The sequence below is a fragment of the Crocodylus porosus genome, unplaced genomic scaffold, assembly GCF_001723895.1.
Source record: "Crocodylus porosus isolate Cpor-Errol unplaced genomic scaffold, CroPor_comp1, whole genome shotgun sequence".
Lineage (NCBI taxonomy): Eukaryota > Metazoa > Chordata > Crocodylia > Crocodylidae > Crocodylus > Crocodylus porosus.
The window spans coordinates 56,121,912-56,137,322 of record NW_017728947.1 but is presented as its reverse complement, the minus strand read 5'-3'; the positions used below and the strand labels follow the sequence as shown (position 1 = coordinate 56,137,322).

The following is a 15,411-nucleotide window of genomic DNA, read 5'->3' as shown; positions in this document are numbered from 1 at the left end:
TGGGGACCCCTTTGGCAGGGATGGGGGTTTGCAGGTCATGGCTGGGGGGCACTGGAAGGGGGGGGGGGCCAGGAGACGGCCCTGCCTCCACCCGAGCAAGCAGGGCAGCTGAGGAGCTGGCTCCATGCTGCTTCTGCTGCAGCTGCCTGCTGATGGGGGCAGGGTCCCTGCAGACTTGGGTCCCTGGCCCCATAGCCCTAGCAGCTGGAGGCCCCCTCCAGCAGGGCCATGGGGCAGGGGCTGTGGATGAGGGAAAGAGGTACAAGTAGGGTGGGGGGCTGTTGTGGGGGCAATGAGGGGCACCAGCAGGGTTGGGATGACTGGGGGTGCGTGAGGGGCACCAGCAGGGCTAGAGGGGCTTTTAATTTTAATAATGGATTTTGGGGTTTTTAATCAGAGAATTTGTGATTTTTTTAAATCAGAGAAAACCAGGATCCCTGCTGATGACTGTTGCTGGCTTCTCCTCGAAGACGCATTACAAAGCATCTAGGTGAACTTGCAAAGGAACAATAAAATATGCTCTGGACATCAAAATAAATGTTTTTATAGGGAAATGAATAGAAGCAGAGTAGAATTTTTTATGGAATTCCAAGCTCTTTGTAATGGGCTTTCTTATAACCTAACATCTCCACCCACTTCAAGCAATATGTTTAATGGAATGAAAATACCTCTTTGTCTTAAGTGCATCAGCCTGATATAATTAATGGAAAACTGAACATAACAAACACAGTGGCTTTGCCCTTTACCTTGCTGGAACCTCTGTAAATATCAGACCTGTATTTTATCAGAGCCATCAAGCATCCAGTGTGGCTGCAGGCCATGCTAACACAGTTTATGAAGAAAAAGAAAAAATGGTCTGATACATAGCACCTGGACTCTAGAGAGAAACATTTACACAGTCTATTAAGAAAGCTAGCAGCAAGGTAGAACTGAAGTGTTCAACTCTACACATTTTTAATGGTCGTTACTAAATACATAGAGATAACAGGCATAGTTCTGGTTAGCTATTGCCTTCTCACTTCCATGATTCCCTAAAACTAGTCTGAAAATATTTTAAAGGAAGAACAGGTTACAATTCCAATTCATACCTTACATGTTAATATTCTCTCTGTGCAATAAGTTGTGCAAGAAATATTTCAGAGTGGATAACTATGAAAACAATCAAGAGGTATGTAGGACAACTGAAATCCAAATCAGGCTGATGGTTGCTGATCAAGCCGTGGAACCAAAATCAAATAAACATATATAGCGTCACAGGTAAAGAGACTATCAAAATCTGAATTTAGTTCTGTTGGTCTGTGCCAAGATCTGGCTCCCCAGAAAAGAACTGATGAAGGCAGTTTTACTTGTTTCCTGTAAACTTTGTATTTTGACCATGAACCTTAATTCAAGGTTATCAGAATTGTGCAGGGGGAAAAAACAACTCTTTAGGTCGGAATGTTACTGTCCACACAGTTATTAAATGATGGGGCTTATTCTTCAGGAATTGCCTGCATGTCCTCAAGCTCTCTCTTGCTTTCTTCATCCTAGGAAAAGCAGAGAAAGACATGGTAAAGACCACAACTGCCGGCTGGTTTAATACCGAGCCATCTACAAAATAAAATATGGTTCATTTGTTTCCTTTTTTCTTTCAACCCTGTACTTTCTTCCCTGCCTCTCACATCCCTCCTCTTCCTGCCTCTTGTCACAGTCCTGTTGGGAGGAATGTGAAAAGCTATTCGGGTTTTCCAAACAATGAAAAAAGAGCTCCTTGTATATTTCCTTTGAACTTCTGAGCATGGAGGACTGAGAGCTAGGGACACTGATCTTCCAGCTGTGGCTCTCACCCCGGGGCCTCACTGCTTTTCCTATCAAGTATTCTTTTTCCAATTAACAAGTAAGCATCCTAGCTCTGTCTAGAGGCTCACCCTAAGATGAGGAAGCTATTCATTTGTTCCCCGGAACATGCAGATTTTCTGCTTAAAGAATGGAACGTGTGGGTTTGATACCCTGGTTTTCCTGGATTAGGCAGTGTGCCCAAGTACTTGGTGCAATACTGGACCATGTGCTGCAGGTGGCAGTGCAGTAGAGTCAGCAGACTGCTGGCAGAGACTCCTTGCATACTTGTGGCCTGAACCCAGCAGAACAATTTTGCTACAGGAACACAAGGTCTCATTAAGATTTTAAAATGCTGTGTGCATGATAAGAAGTAGATCAGTGGTTCTCACTTTTCTTTTTCTGTGGACCACTTGAAAATTGCTGAGGGTCTCAGCGGTCTACTTAATAAACTTTTTTTTTGTTCTACAAATCAAAGCACACAACTCATATTTTAATATCAGTAGTCTTACCTTACAAGTACAGATACTCTCAACTGTTCCACAACCTTTCTGTGGACCACCTGAATGGAGCTTGCGGACCACAGTTTAAGAACCTCTTAAGTACACTATACCTATAATACTGCTTTGCATCTCAGTGTTTATTCACACCACAGAGCCTGAAGGGAGAAAATTAGGGTGACTCGTTTAGACTTCACTGACATTTGTGATAATGGTGATGTAAATGATATCCGACTAAAAGTAAAAGTTGGTGGGTTTCCAATCTGTCTGCAACTGACAGCAACCCCATGGCAGCCCCTTCCTCACACCTCAGCTGATTTCTTTATTAAGCAAAACTATTATACAATTTCCAGCTGGGAAACACTAACATGATGCCTCTGGGACAAAATGCTCCCTGGACCCTTGGGAGCCACTAAGTAAAAGTGACACAGTTCTTGTGCTTCACAACTGCCCAGTGAGACAGTTTTCCCATCGCTGTTCAGTGGTGGGCAGCAGTAACACTGTCAAGAATCGTGTTAGTTTTATTTAGAAGCTGGTTAGGCCTTGCAGGGTCTGCAGGTTTGGACTAGGGACCACAGGATTCCCAGATTTCCTAGCTATCTGATTGTGCGAGCTGGCCAGGCTGTCTTAGGAGCCTGGAAAGCTGCCCCAGGATCCACAGGGCTTGTTGATACCAAGGCAGCAGTGTGTCACAGCATGCATGGGGCTAAGCAGGCCCCATGTGCTCCATAGCTAAAAGTTTGCCAGCAAGACTGCTCTGGGATAGTTCTTCCCAATTTCGATACTCACACTGGCATAGGCAGGCCCCAGACTCCTGGCTCCCTAGCAGAGAGCCTAGAATAGCTTCCAAATTCCCTGTTAAGGCCCAGGAACCAGACCCTGATGCATGTCAGAGCTCCCCATTCTCTTGGTGTGGCTGCACAGAGTCCCCAGTTTAGGGCAGTCTGTGTAATGAAGCCGCTGCTGCAGAACTACAGATTGTGGAAGCCTGAGCTCTATAGCACCCTGCCAAGCACCTAGTCTCCTGCCAGCTCAAGACTGTTGGAAACCTTCATGTGGGACATCAGAAGTTTAAATCAGAGATGGTTTCACAGAATTGTGTTTTACTAGGAAGCTTCCAACTGTTTTACTGTTGATACAGCAAGAGAAACAATCCAGGGTTTGAGTTTTGGATTCCAAATTCAATTTGCAGCACTTTGACAAATAGGCTTGAGGGCTTTTGGATTAGTATTTTTTAAAAGCTGGTAAACTGGTGAACTTGATATTTAAAGCATTAATATATCAGTAAGGAACTCCACAAAGCCACTCTTACAGTCACTTTTGGGTTAACACAATTAAAAGATGAGAGGGAGAATCAATCCCAAAGATTCAAAAGCCTGCTTACATCTGAGCAATGTAAAAGCTACAGAAATCTTTTTGTGTCTGAAATACTGAACACATCCTACATTTCAGATACTATTAGAAACCATGGGGACTTTCATAAGATTACTAAACTCTTTCAGTGAATATTTTACCATTCAATATTTTTTATTACGCTGTTCGACTGCTTGGTGCATTGCAATAGCGTATGCAGAGGAAAGGCAAAAGTCCCTGCTAAGAACTTGAGCTCATTGCTTAATCCAGAAACACTTTACCAAACTAAGTTTTTTTTAACAGAAAAGGAAATATCTTGATGGTCTCAGCCCATTTACTAGTAGATAAATGTCACATATTGGAGGTGTGACTGACAAACTTCTCTGAACTATCTGGAGAAAATTCAAAGAATAAAGGAGCTTGGAGACCTCAAACAGAAATGCAGAACTTGAATAGTTCACTTACAGACTACTGCATATAGCAATTACAGCCTAGATTGAAGACACTAGAAAAGAACTGCTGAAAGAGCTCTGACTAATGTTACCACATTACTAACTTAACTGAACAGAACACTTATACAATATCAGCCATTTGATTTCAAAGACAAATGCATATGAATACAACTACATTTGGATCCAAATTTTATTTTAAAAGATATTCTTGGTAAATGGTTATAATTAAACAGCAGTAAGGTAAAGAACTGAGATTACGACCTCCTTTGTGACGACCGGCAGCTCAGAAGCCAGGTTCAGCCAGTGAGTCGCTGCAGAGTTATTCCCCAGATCTCTATAGCACTGTAAAGCAAATTGGCAATAGTAAGAAATGTCAAGAAGACAGACTGCAGAAAATAACATGTGGTCAAGAAAGCAGTCTTGCTACTGATGAAGAGAAGGGCTTCTCCCACCTTTCCAATATCTATAAAGAGATATCCCTGAAGTGCCTTTCACTGGCAAAGCATTATAAACAATGCCTTGTACCAGGATAGCAAATAATTTAATTGTGGCACAAGAAAGTTTTAGGACCCTTCTCCATGTTTTTTCTAGAACAGATGGCAGTTTCCTGGATTTATTCTCCCATTTATATTTTTATTATTCCTTAAGTGACATAGAGGACCAGTTGGCAGTACGGATCCCATCCTTCAAGAGTAACTATCATGTTGTGAAGTTCTTTGTCTCCAGGAAATGAGTCGTGAACCCAATTCCAAGGTCTAAAAAGTTTAATATTTAGAAGACAGTCAGGTCTGACAATGGATCTACAAAGAAAAGTAAAAGAAATCCTATTGATATAGACAGACCCAACTATGTTCTCTTATAACAGAAGTTGAACTCCTTTGACCTGAGTAGGACAACTATTCCTACCATCAAGTGCAAAAGAAGCCATGCTCAGGAATGTGCGTATTATACAGCAAGCTAGAACTGAATTTCAAGCTGAGCTTCCAGGTACTGCAGTAGCCTAGTGCTCTAATCGAAACATTCTGGAGCAGCTTCAGGTAAACTAAAAACTGGATTTACTTTATCTAAAATAAAGACAAAAATATATCACATACTGCAGGTTTCCCCATTAAGCTCTTTTATTTTTATGCAGAGCCATAACTTTTATTTTTCACATATTGCAGAGTTACACCTGCAATTTCTCATTGTCTTGTAAACTGTCATGGGGAAAAGAAGATATGATTTTGAAACTCGGAAAATGTATGTTTCCTTCTTTGGTTTTCAGAAAACCATGGTAGGTAGCTTAGGACTATGAGACAAGCAAGTTAACCACTAAAAGCAATCAGCAGTGAAACAGGCAATGCTCACTTTTATTGCCACTAGGTTCAAGGGCAGACACTCAATGGGGCTACTCTCACCTCTCAGAGCTACTGTTTCTGGCTCCATTTTTGAAGTTCCCTCTCTATTCTTTAACCATATTAAAGCAGAGATTGAAAATACATAATCAGCTGAAAGCAAAACACAAGATTCTCCAGTTACAGAACTGTGCAATACCACGTTTAATTAAAACCACTCCCCTATTACTTTAATGCTCTACTTTTAGAAGTGGAAGACTTTGGAGCTGCATAGGAGCAGGCTGGATTATGCATTTCCCCCATGTACTGACAAAAAGAACATTTGCAACAGTACATTCAAGGAGGTTTTAGAGACTGAAAGTAATGCTCATTTACGGAGGTAGAATTTAAGCTGTTGTGGCACACAGTAGTTTTACTGGTACGCAGACGTAACCATCCATGGCATATCAATGATGGAATCGTGGTAGGTTCAGAGGCTCATGCACCTTTAAGTTGGTTTCCTTCGTGGCTTGATATTACTTTCTGTTTTTCAATAAACTTAGACCCTTTCCTTTCAAGTAAACTCTTCACCTTGGTTCACATACTAATACATTCCAGACCAGGAACAGAACCTAAAACTCGCACGCTACCCAGATAAAATTGACACTCTTTGGGGCTTTGGGAATAAAGTGATTTCACAGAGCATGACTAAAGCTACACTTTGCTACTAAAGCTGTTTGGGTTTTAAACATTTCTAGACTTTAACAGGAGGCCAAAAGAACTAACCGTACATATCTATTTAAGGATACAAAAGAATTCTCCTAACAAAAAACCCCCCAAAAAACAAGAGTCTTGGCTTTAGTGAAGCCAGCACATTCATGGCATGCTTAATTCCTATTTAGGACTGCCTTCTGTATGAGGAAAAGAGGGGGTTATGTTGAATATTCCCCCAGTCCTCTTCTTGCATACATCTTACAACTGGACGTGTCAGTTAAGAGACTGTGGCTTACAAGTTTAGCAACATGCATTTTTAATCAGAACTTTAATCTGCTAAATTAACACAAGCATCCCTATAAAGGCAAAATCTCCAAAGAAAGAACAGTTATTCGGAATGCCCCATCTTCCTGCATGAGATGAATTATTATTTTTGCCCATTTAAAAATAAGTCGCAATTCATTAACTTATAAGTTAACTACCCACAAACAAACACACCATACTGCATTTCCACATCAACAATTCAGGGAGCTCCAAATACTTTACAAACCTGAATTATTTTTAACACGCACACTTCATGCTGCACATGGCCTGAATAAAATCAACTGACTCAGTACATGGCCTTACCTTGGCAATGTAGACTCTTCCTGCTTTGGAAAATCCTGGACTCAGCTCCTCAACCTAAAGTGCAAGACAAAGGGAAAATAACAGCAGATGCTAGGATTTACAAGGGGCCCATTTTGAACAGTTCGGCCTAACCTATGCAACACCCATATTTCAAATCAGGGTGTAAACATTGCTTTTAATGTTCAGGGCTGTCCTTAAACTGTGTCAATTTAACTTCTGTTTAGAAGTTAATTTAATTTAAATCAGTGCAACCCATTGTGCAAGCATTTTTAAGGTAAATGAAGAGTACCTTCATATACTATCTTTCCAGCTCCTTGTTAGACTTGGTGTCCTCCTTCAAATACCCTAGTTGCTTCCCTGCCTCATTCTCTCTCAATCTAGTTTCTCCTCATCTCATCTTACTAGCCCCATTTCCTTCTCTCTACACCACCACCTTGTCTTCACTTCCCTTGGCTTCTTGTTTCAATTTAATTCTAACCCAACCAAGCCTGACCTTTGCTCCATCTGCATTCAAATCAAGCTGCCTCCTCTTCATTCACTCTGGGCTCCACAGGGGAAGCACCAAGACAGCAAGATAGAAGCCACTGGTACCTGGACTCAGAACTGGGTCAGGCTGCAACTGTCCAGAATTTCAGCTGCAAGGGAAGCCCTGTTCAGCTGATGCACAGACAGGGCACATGCTTTTAGCTGCACAGCTCTAGCAAGTCTCTATTGAGCCTGTATGATCTGCAAAGTTTCAAAGGCTTATAACTTGCTGTTAAGCATATACTATGTGCCATTTGCCACTTCCATAACAAATCTGGCCAAATCTGACCAACGTTAGCTGCCTGCAGAATATACTGCTCTAAAGGTGGGAAAGGGGGAAAGATGGGAGTAAGGCTTCACAGAAAAAGGTGTCATCAGATTTTTTTTAATGCATAAGCAAAACATTCTCTGAAATGATTGAACCCTTTGGGCTGAAATTTCCCAGAAAGATTCATGTCAAAGGCAAACACTTCAATAGATAAATTCTGGCAAAGTTGCAAGCAAGTGAGACATGTCCAAAGCATTCCTGACACTTCCTATTGTAACAGGCAAAGTGAGAAGCTTATCTATATAATTTAGAGAGCAATGGGACTATGCATGTCTGTAACAGATTTCATTAAAGAATTTAGTAACAGCTTTTATCAACCTAGGCCAAACTACAATATTGTTTAACTCATTCATGTATAGAGCATTTTGTCACAAAAAAATTGTGTGTTTAATAGTGTGGACCCTGTTCACATTAAAAGTGAACTATTAATGATCAGAAAAGAATGGCACCTAGTAGGTGAGGTTTCTATAGCAAAAAAGTGCTTTCCAAGGGACATAAGCAACATACTTCCAAAAGCTTCAAGTATATCCCATGAGACCCATGTATTATAATTAAAGAGCCTCCTCATGAAATATTCTGCAATGTTAAAATGACTGTTGTTCCAGATATGAATGCAAGTGTTTCAAGATTCAAGTTCAAACACTCGTAATACAAACCATATCCTTAACATAAAACACTGAGTGTCCTTCACTGCAGTTTTGAAATCAAGTTCATTTCCACACCAGAAATCATTTAATGGTTCCCTTCTTCTTCTGATTTTAGTACCTTTAAAAAGTTTTGCAGTGCATCCTGGACAGTGGCATTAGGGGGTGTTTCAAACAAGGCAGAAGCGGTCTTTTTTTCAAGCCATCCCAGGTGAGAGACCTATGATGAAACAGTAACATAAGACCATCACCAAAGACTATCACCATGAAAATCAGGAGTAAGCTCATGTCACCTGGAATTCAGCAACACTTAAAACCAAGAGCATGCAGGACACTTGCACATCCACAGAACTCACACACTAAAACTATCCATTAACTTCTGCTCAAGCACACAGATAAATTTATCAATACAATCGAACCCCACCCCTCCTTCCACCCCTTTTCCTATCTTATAGTAGAAGTCAAACTTTGCAACTTCGGCTACTGGTTGCAACAGGTGTATGGATATGTAAACTGTGCATCTTTGTAACAAGATTTATGGTGGTGCAGCTGCCCAGGGAGTTTTAAATTCTACTATCATCTTATAATCACATCAGTTTCTTGCACCTTTAACCTACATACAAGAGCAGGCCAAATATATTTACCCCCCTTCTCCAGTCCACAAATAGCAGAATATTGAGAATTGAGTCCTGTACCAGAACGTGTCCCCAGTGCCCCCCACCCCCACGCCAAAAAAGGAAGGTTAAAATTGGCTCAACAACATACTTTCTCTTTAAGAAACATGTAGTTACAGTAACTGCTCACTGAAATCTCATTGTCATGGCCCCAACTCTTTTATTAATCTCAAATGAATCTCCAGAGCTGTTCACTTCTCTGGACTTACAGTGGAGAGCATGGAATTGCTATTTCTGAAAACAGCTCAGAACCTCTTCACTTACTACTATATACTTCTATAATCAATTACAGACTTCTAATTTGGTGTCAGTAAAGGTATCAGATCTTTGTAGAACAGAAGCTTCAGGCAGATTCACAGGCAGTAAAGAACAGAACTAAATTATTATATAGGGCCTGGGTTTATTATATAGGGACAGGAAAAAGGATAACGACAGGCTGCTCAGATATGTAGACAGCACTTCCCTGGAAAACTAGAGGTACACAAAGCAATGTCTAATTGGAACTACATTTCAAGATGTGGACAGTTAACAAGTAACACAGCTGCATACAAAGATCGGTATAGACAGGATAAGGGCCTTGGAACTGAACTTCCATCTCGATATAAATTTAAACTACATTACGCATACTTCAGCAGTCTTTTGCTGCAAGTAACTCAGCTAGAAGCACTTCTAACTTGTATAAATCAAGAAGTGGATAGTCTCACCAAACCCTTATTTATTTTTATAGGCACTAAAACTGACTGATGGTATTTGACTTCCAGCTTTTCCCTGTCAAGGGCCATAAAGCAGCCGGCACGCTTCCCCTAATATCACCAATACTCTGTGTAGCAAACACAAAGGAAACGCACGCAAAGGATTATACAGATATATTGTACACGGGAGCCCTGGCCAGCTTTGAGATATCTTTGATCACATCCATATGTGCTCAAAAGACTGAAGATGGTTTGTTTTTACTGGAGTATAGCATGGGAAAAAGTAAGAACATGAGCAAATCTGTAAACAGTAATCTTTTCTCATTGTTCTTTTTACCGTCCACTTCCCATACCCTTGGCAATGAATACAGAGCTAAATCAGAAGCAAAAACTATCCAAAACCTCTGATTTTTAGCAGCTCAGAAGTGTGACTTTTAGCAGGTTTGAAGAGATGTAACGAAGAGGGAAAAATGGGAGTAAAATGGTAGTAATGAGTAAATGAAAAAGTCAACAGCCTTTATTCCATTCTGGGTAAGAAAGTAAAAGGTATGGGAAGTATTTACTGACACAAGGCAAAAGTATATTACATAAGTAAGAGCAAATGGTTTTGTCAAACTGAATTATTATTATGCAGACTGGAAATTTAAAAAATACATCTAGCTCCATGTGTTTCAATACCTCACATTGTTCTCTATCCCAGGCTTTGATCACTATCTGAGAACCAGTGCACAGAAAATGTATACTAGACCTGAAAACATTTACACTTATTACAGAGTGCATTTGTAACATTCTCTCTCTGCTGTGGGAATGGAACTCTCCTGAATTGTAGAAGTTGCTAGAAAAAAACATTTTACCATTTCAAAGGTGGGACTGCAAGTCATAAAGCAAAATAAATATTAATTTTAGCTGTAGTTGATATTTGGAGTGTATGTAGACTAGGGTTAGATTAGATAAATCATATATTCATATCATATATCATGGATATTCAAGTGTAAAGATAATAAAGGCCACAGGCTCAGCACCAGATCTCTGAAGTGAACAGTGACATTACAGTGTCTCCACCATATGGTAGGGAAGCCAGTTTGCACTGAGTAAATGACCACCCTAGGATGACGATGCCTTTGGGAGCAGACAGATGACCCATACATCTATCCAACCTACACTACTAACTTTCTAAATAGTAACTTTACCATGAAGCAGGGTGCCCTACATTGATGTAAGACTGCATCATGGTGACATGTCGCTTCTACCATGGAATAAAATTATTATACACCATAATAAGTGTGTCCACAACTTAGGATGGGAATCTGAATAATAAAAATTAGAGTCTAGGAGAGGGAAGTCCAACTTCTGAGCAGCCAGTGGCTGCACCAGCACGAATCATGCCCCCACATCCTGAGGCTGTATGTTGTACAGGCACCTCCTGCACAACACACATGGCATGCCCTCCCCTCCATTCCCTGCTACACCCAGTGTGGGGCCAGAAAGCAGAAGCCAGAGGAGGGAGGGGGAGGCCTGGGAGACCCTGGCTGCTGCTGCAGCCAAAGCAATGGGGGAGTGGAGGCCACACGCAACCCATGGGCTGCAAATAGTGTGTCATGAGAGGCATAAAAATTAAAGCTTTGTAGTCTTTGTAAACTGAAGTGAAAGGAATGAGAACATTTGTTTCTAGATCTTGCACTGCAAAAGATTTTTTTCATGTGTCAAACATCTTTATCAGTGCTCTTCTGATACCAGTTTAGAGTTGAAAATATAAGCTGTGGACCCCAGGCAACATTCAATTTCTATGTATGAATAGGGAACTTCAGTAGGTAGGGGATTTCCGTGTTGCTCTATAAGGATTTTCTAACACAGCATTCAGCTTCCACTACTGAATAGAATTCAACTAAGGCTTATGCCTGATGGACTGTATCTGCCATCTCCTCCATCCAAATGGAGGATCAGCTTCCAGAGAAAAACACTTGGAACATCCCAACTGCTGCCCATTATGCATGGTAACAGGCCAAAAAAGCTATTTACCTGGTAGCACCACCTGCCCAAAAGATAGTAAGACTTGGGGTCATCCGGTTTCAGACTGATTGCTTTATCAATGTGTTCCTAAAAAAAAAACAAACCACAGCCAAAACAAAGAATGAATGAATGATAAAATCATTTTACTACATAAAAGTGGAGTGGTTTTATTTCAGGGATATGAGTTTAAATCATTAAACTGGATTGCTGAAATCCTCTTAAACATTTCAGACTGTATCACCCATACACTGTCCGAATGACCGAATCCCTCCCTCCACTACAGTCCAACAACTTATCACATAAAATTTTAAGTCAATCTTTATACTCTAGAAACAAGCATTTCAGACATAAAGCAGCATCAGTTTTTACTCACCTTAAAAATAAACCCAGTTTGAATACGCTTCTGAATATTCTCATGTTCTGACAACTGGCCACAAAGAATAGCATACCTACAAGACAAACCTTCAGTAAGAAATCATACATATTCTGTCGCAAACTCCAAACATTTTCCATCAGAGCATAACTTCTCTTCACAATTGCAATGTGAACCTCATCTTCCCTGTGTGATTGGGAAGTAGCCTATATATGCCACAAATGGAGAAATTAAGGCAGCAAAAGATACTGGACTTGCCCCAAGGCATATTAGCAAGCCTGCAGCACAGCACTGGCTAGATCTCAGGGGTCTTAACATAAGAAAGCCCTGTAATAGATAGCATTCCCTGTAATTAAAAAAAAGTTATAGAATGTTTGTTAAACATCTTCATTCTCTTCATCTGTCAACTAAACAACTGCATCCAAAGGCAGCAAGAGCCTAGAAGGGAAAACAGCAACTAAACAACATCAAAATACAAACACTACAGGCAGCAAAGACTGCATCCAAAGGCAGCAAGAGCCTAGAAGGGAAAACAGCAACTAAACATCAAAATACAAACACTACAGGCAGGAAAGACTGCATCCAAAGTCAGCAAGAGCCTAGAAGGGCAAACAGCAACACTAGTGCATCACAGGCTAGGTAACTGTCCATAGATAATGCAGGACTGATACTGTTTTTGAAGGGGTTTGAAACTCTACTTTGAAGAGAAGTGTTGTGAAACTGTCCAACTCCCTCCTCCCGTAATCACCACCAACAATGAACAGCAGCTAACACAGCAAACATCTTTTATGTTGCAAACTCAATCTGGTTTATAATTGAGCATCTTGCACCACAACTGTCCCACAAAGAAACTCCTAATAAGGCAAACAAAATTCTACTTTGCTGCATCCATTTTTTAAACATCTAAAGTTCTAGTACACACCTGTGCACTGATATCCCTTGAGCTACCTTTGGGCTTTTAGTCACAGCAGATAAAGTATTTCATAAAAAAAAAAAAAACCTTTTTGAGGTTCTGCTCAAAAACATGACACAAGATCATAAAATGCTGAATCCTTTATTCCTCTTCTCATTTCTAAATGTCTGAACCTGTCTTTCACGGTGTCAAAATTATAATATTAAAAACCTGCCTCTTGCTTTTCTCTTCCACTTCTTCCTTTCTCTAACTCCATTCATCCACTCCCAACTATATATTATATTTTCCTCTACATAAATTGTTCTCCTCCCCCACCCTTCAAAGAAGCTTTTAAAGTAAGGTGTGATTTATACATCAAAGCTGTGGAATTAAAAACACAGGGTAACTGGAACTAGATACCAGTACCTTGAAGAGCAGCCTAGAAACACAAGTGAGAGTCTGCAGGTCCAGACAGGGAAAAGTATGCAGGGGCAGATGTAGCAACATCCATCTCCAGAAGTCAGGCTGTTCTGCTGTGTCCTGTGTTACCATGCTGCCACCATGAAAAGCATGTGCTGTAAGGAGGGTGGAGAGGGAGTTTGTAACAGCTCACTGCCATGAGTGTGGGGACTTGTAGGAGTCAGCTATAGCAGTTTACTGCTGTCTTCCCCATGTGCACCACAGACAGATCCTCAGGGAAATGCCCCATGTGGGTTACTGAAAAAAATTAGGTTGCTGTAAAAGCAAAATTTTATCCTTTTATTGAAGGGAGTGCACTTCATACACTGGGCAATGTAGAACACTGGAGCAGTAGCAATACAGACTAAAATGCTATGCACATGCTAGAGGTGTTACTGCTAGATGAGCATGCCAGACTCTACCTAGGTCAATAGAAGGGTGAATTGAGAGAAAGACTGCATATCTAGAATATGGGACTAAGATGACACTTTCTGCTGCAGGTGCTAAAAGATGTTGCATCAGATACAACTCTGTCCTTTGAAACTTATAAAACCTTGTAAGCAGGTTTCAACATGCTTTTAAAAATCTTCATCTGATATTAAAGATCTGATTTTCATTGGTAATTACAGGCATCAATAGAATAATGCCTCACCTGATGGATTTCTGGCCCAGAAAGTAGTGACACTGCCACGATCTGCTTACTTGACAGGTGGCTTGCAAAGTGTTCAAAATACAATTGGTACATGTTATGCTAGACTCCTTGGGGCTTGGATCCCACACAGTGGCATTTAGCTAAATCCACACGTAGGTGGGATTAAAGGTTAGAAACAGAAGACACACATATGGATCCCTGGCTTCTGAAGAAACCACATATTTCTAATCCTAGCAACTTGCAAAAAACAGCTCCAAAATATTACTTTTATACACGAGCTGGAAGATAGCTAGGGACAGAGGGAGAACTTAGCAACTACAGCAACCAGGAAAAGCCATTTAAGACCCCACAGCTGTCACCAGAAGACACTATGCTTTCCTGGTATAGGGTAGGACACTAGATGCGTCACTGGTCAGCATTCCTTTCCTCTGGCCTTTTGGCTTCATAGGTTATAAGAAGAAAGGATGAACAAGTGGTGGACAACCTCTTCAATGCAAGAGAATGCTGTATTTACTTACTTACCATATGCTCCTTTCCCCCAAAAAAGTCACCACTCCAAAATTGGGGTGCAAGTCTTAAATAAGAAAGCTGATGTTCTTCACCTGAATAAAAGCATGGAGACACTGTGTTGCAAAATGACTGCCAGCTGCTCTCTCAGCAAGCAACAGAAAGGGTGGAAGCCAGTGGCTTTCACAGCTGCTCTTAGCTCTCTGGCTGAGAGAGAAACAGACAGTCATTTTGCAAAAGTTTCTCCACAGAAAAGCCAATGCTAGACCATGTCTGGAAAGACCATGTCTTTCTTTCTACCATTCTGCCTTCCAAAAACAAGGTATGCATCTCATTTGGGGGCAAGTTGTATGGGGAAGAAATATGGGAGATTGCAGAGATCATTACAGAAAAAGAGCAGACACCCTTTCTTTCACATCTTGATCAAGAATGAAACAGTTTTGGTTTTTTTGCTTCATTTTATTCTTCACTGTGCATCTGAATAAGCACCCCACTGACATGAAGAGCTATTATTTAGGCTGTCTGTAACTTTGGGCACATATTTCTAGTACCTTAAACTTGACCTGAGTGAATCCGTACAGCAATCAAAAGGTCTAGAGACTTCCTCTGCTTTTTAGCATGACAATATACTCACCTTCATATTATTGGGTACTACATACTAACCTGGCCCAATAGGAGCCTCTGATAAGAAAGCCATGCAGCCTTTAAGTCATACAATATTCAGCTCCTAATAATGCTACCCGTATCAGACGTTTTCATCATAGTTTCATAGTAGCTAGAGTCGGAAGGGACCTAGGTAGATCATCTAGTCCGAGCCCCTGCCTTGGCAGGAAAGAGCACCGGGGTCAGATGACCCCGGCAAGGTGCTCATCTAACTTCCT

The 15,411-nt window shown here is 40.9% G+C and overlaps 1 protein-coding gene across 1 annotated transcript in view; it reads right to left on the bottom strand.

Moving 5' to 3' along the window:
• Nucleotides 1-417: 417 nt before the first annotated feature.
• The window catches only part of RMDN3 (regulator of microtubule dynamics 3), a 71,692-nt gene continuing 56,698 nt past the window's right edge, over nucleotides 418-15,411 (bottom strand). The window contains exons 7-12 of the mRNA XM_019552039.1: nucleotides 12,021-12,096; nucleotides 11,657-11,734; nucleotides 8,393-8,491; nucleotides 6,775-6,828; nucleotides 4,382-4,462; nucleotides 418-1,526 (exon numbers count right to left, since the gene is read on the bottom strand). Coding sequence (XP_019407584.1) covers nucleotides 1,473-1,526; nucleotides 4,382-4,462; nucleotides 6,775-6,828; nucleotides 8,393-8,491; nucleotides 11,657-11,734; nucleotides 12,021-12,096 — 442 coding nt within the window. The 3' untranslated portion in view covers nucleotides 418-1,472. The remainder of the gene's footprint in view (nucleotides 1,527-4,381; nucleotides 4,463-6,774; nucleotides 6,829-8,392; nucleotides 8,492-11,656; nucleotides 11,735-12,020; nucleotides 12,097-15,411) is intronic.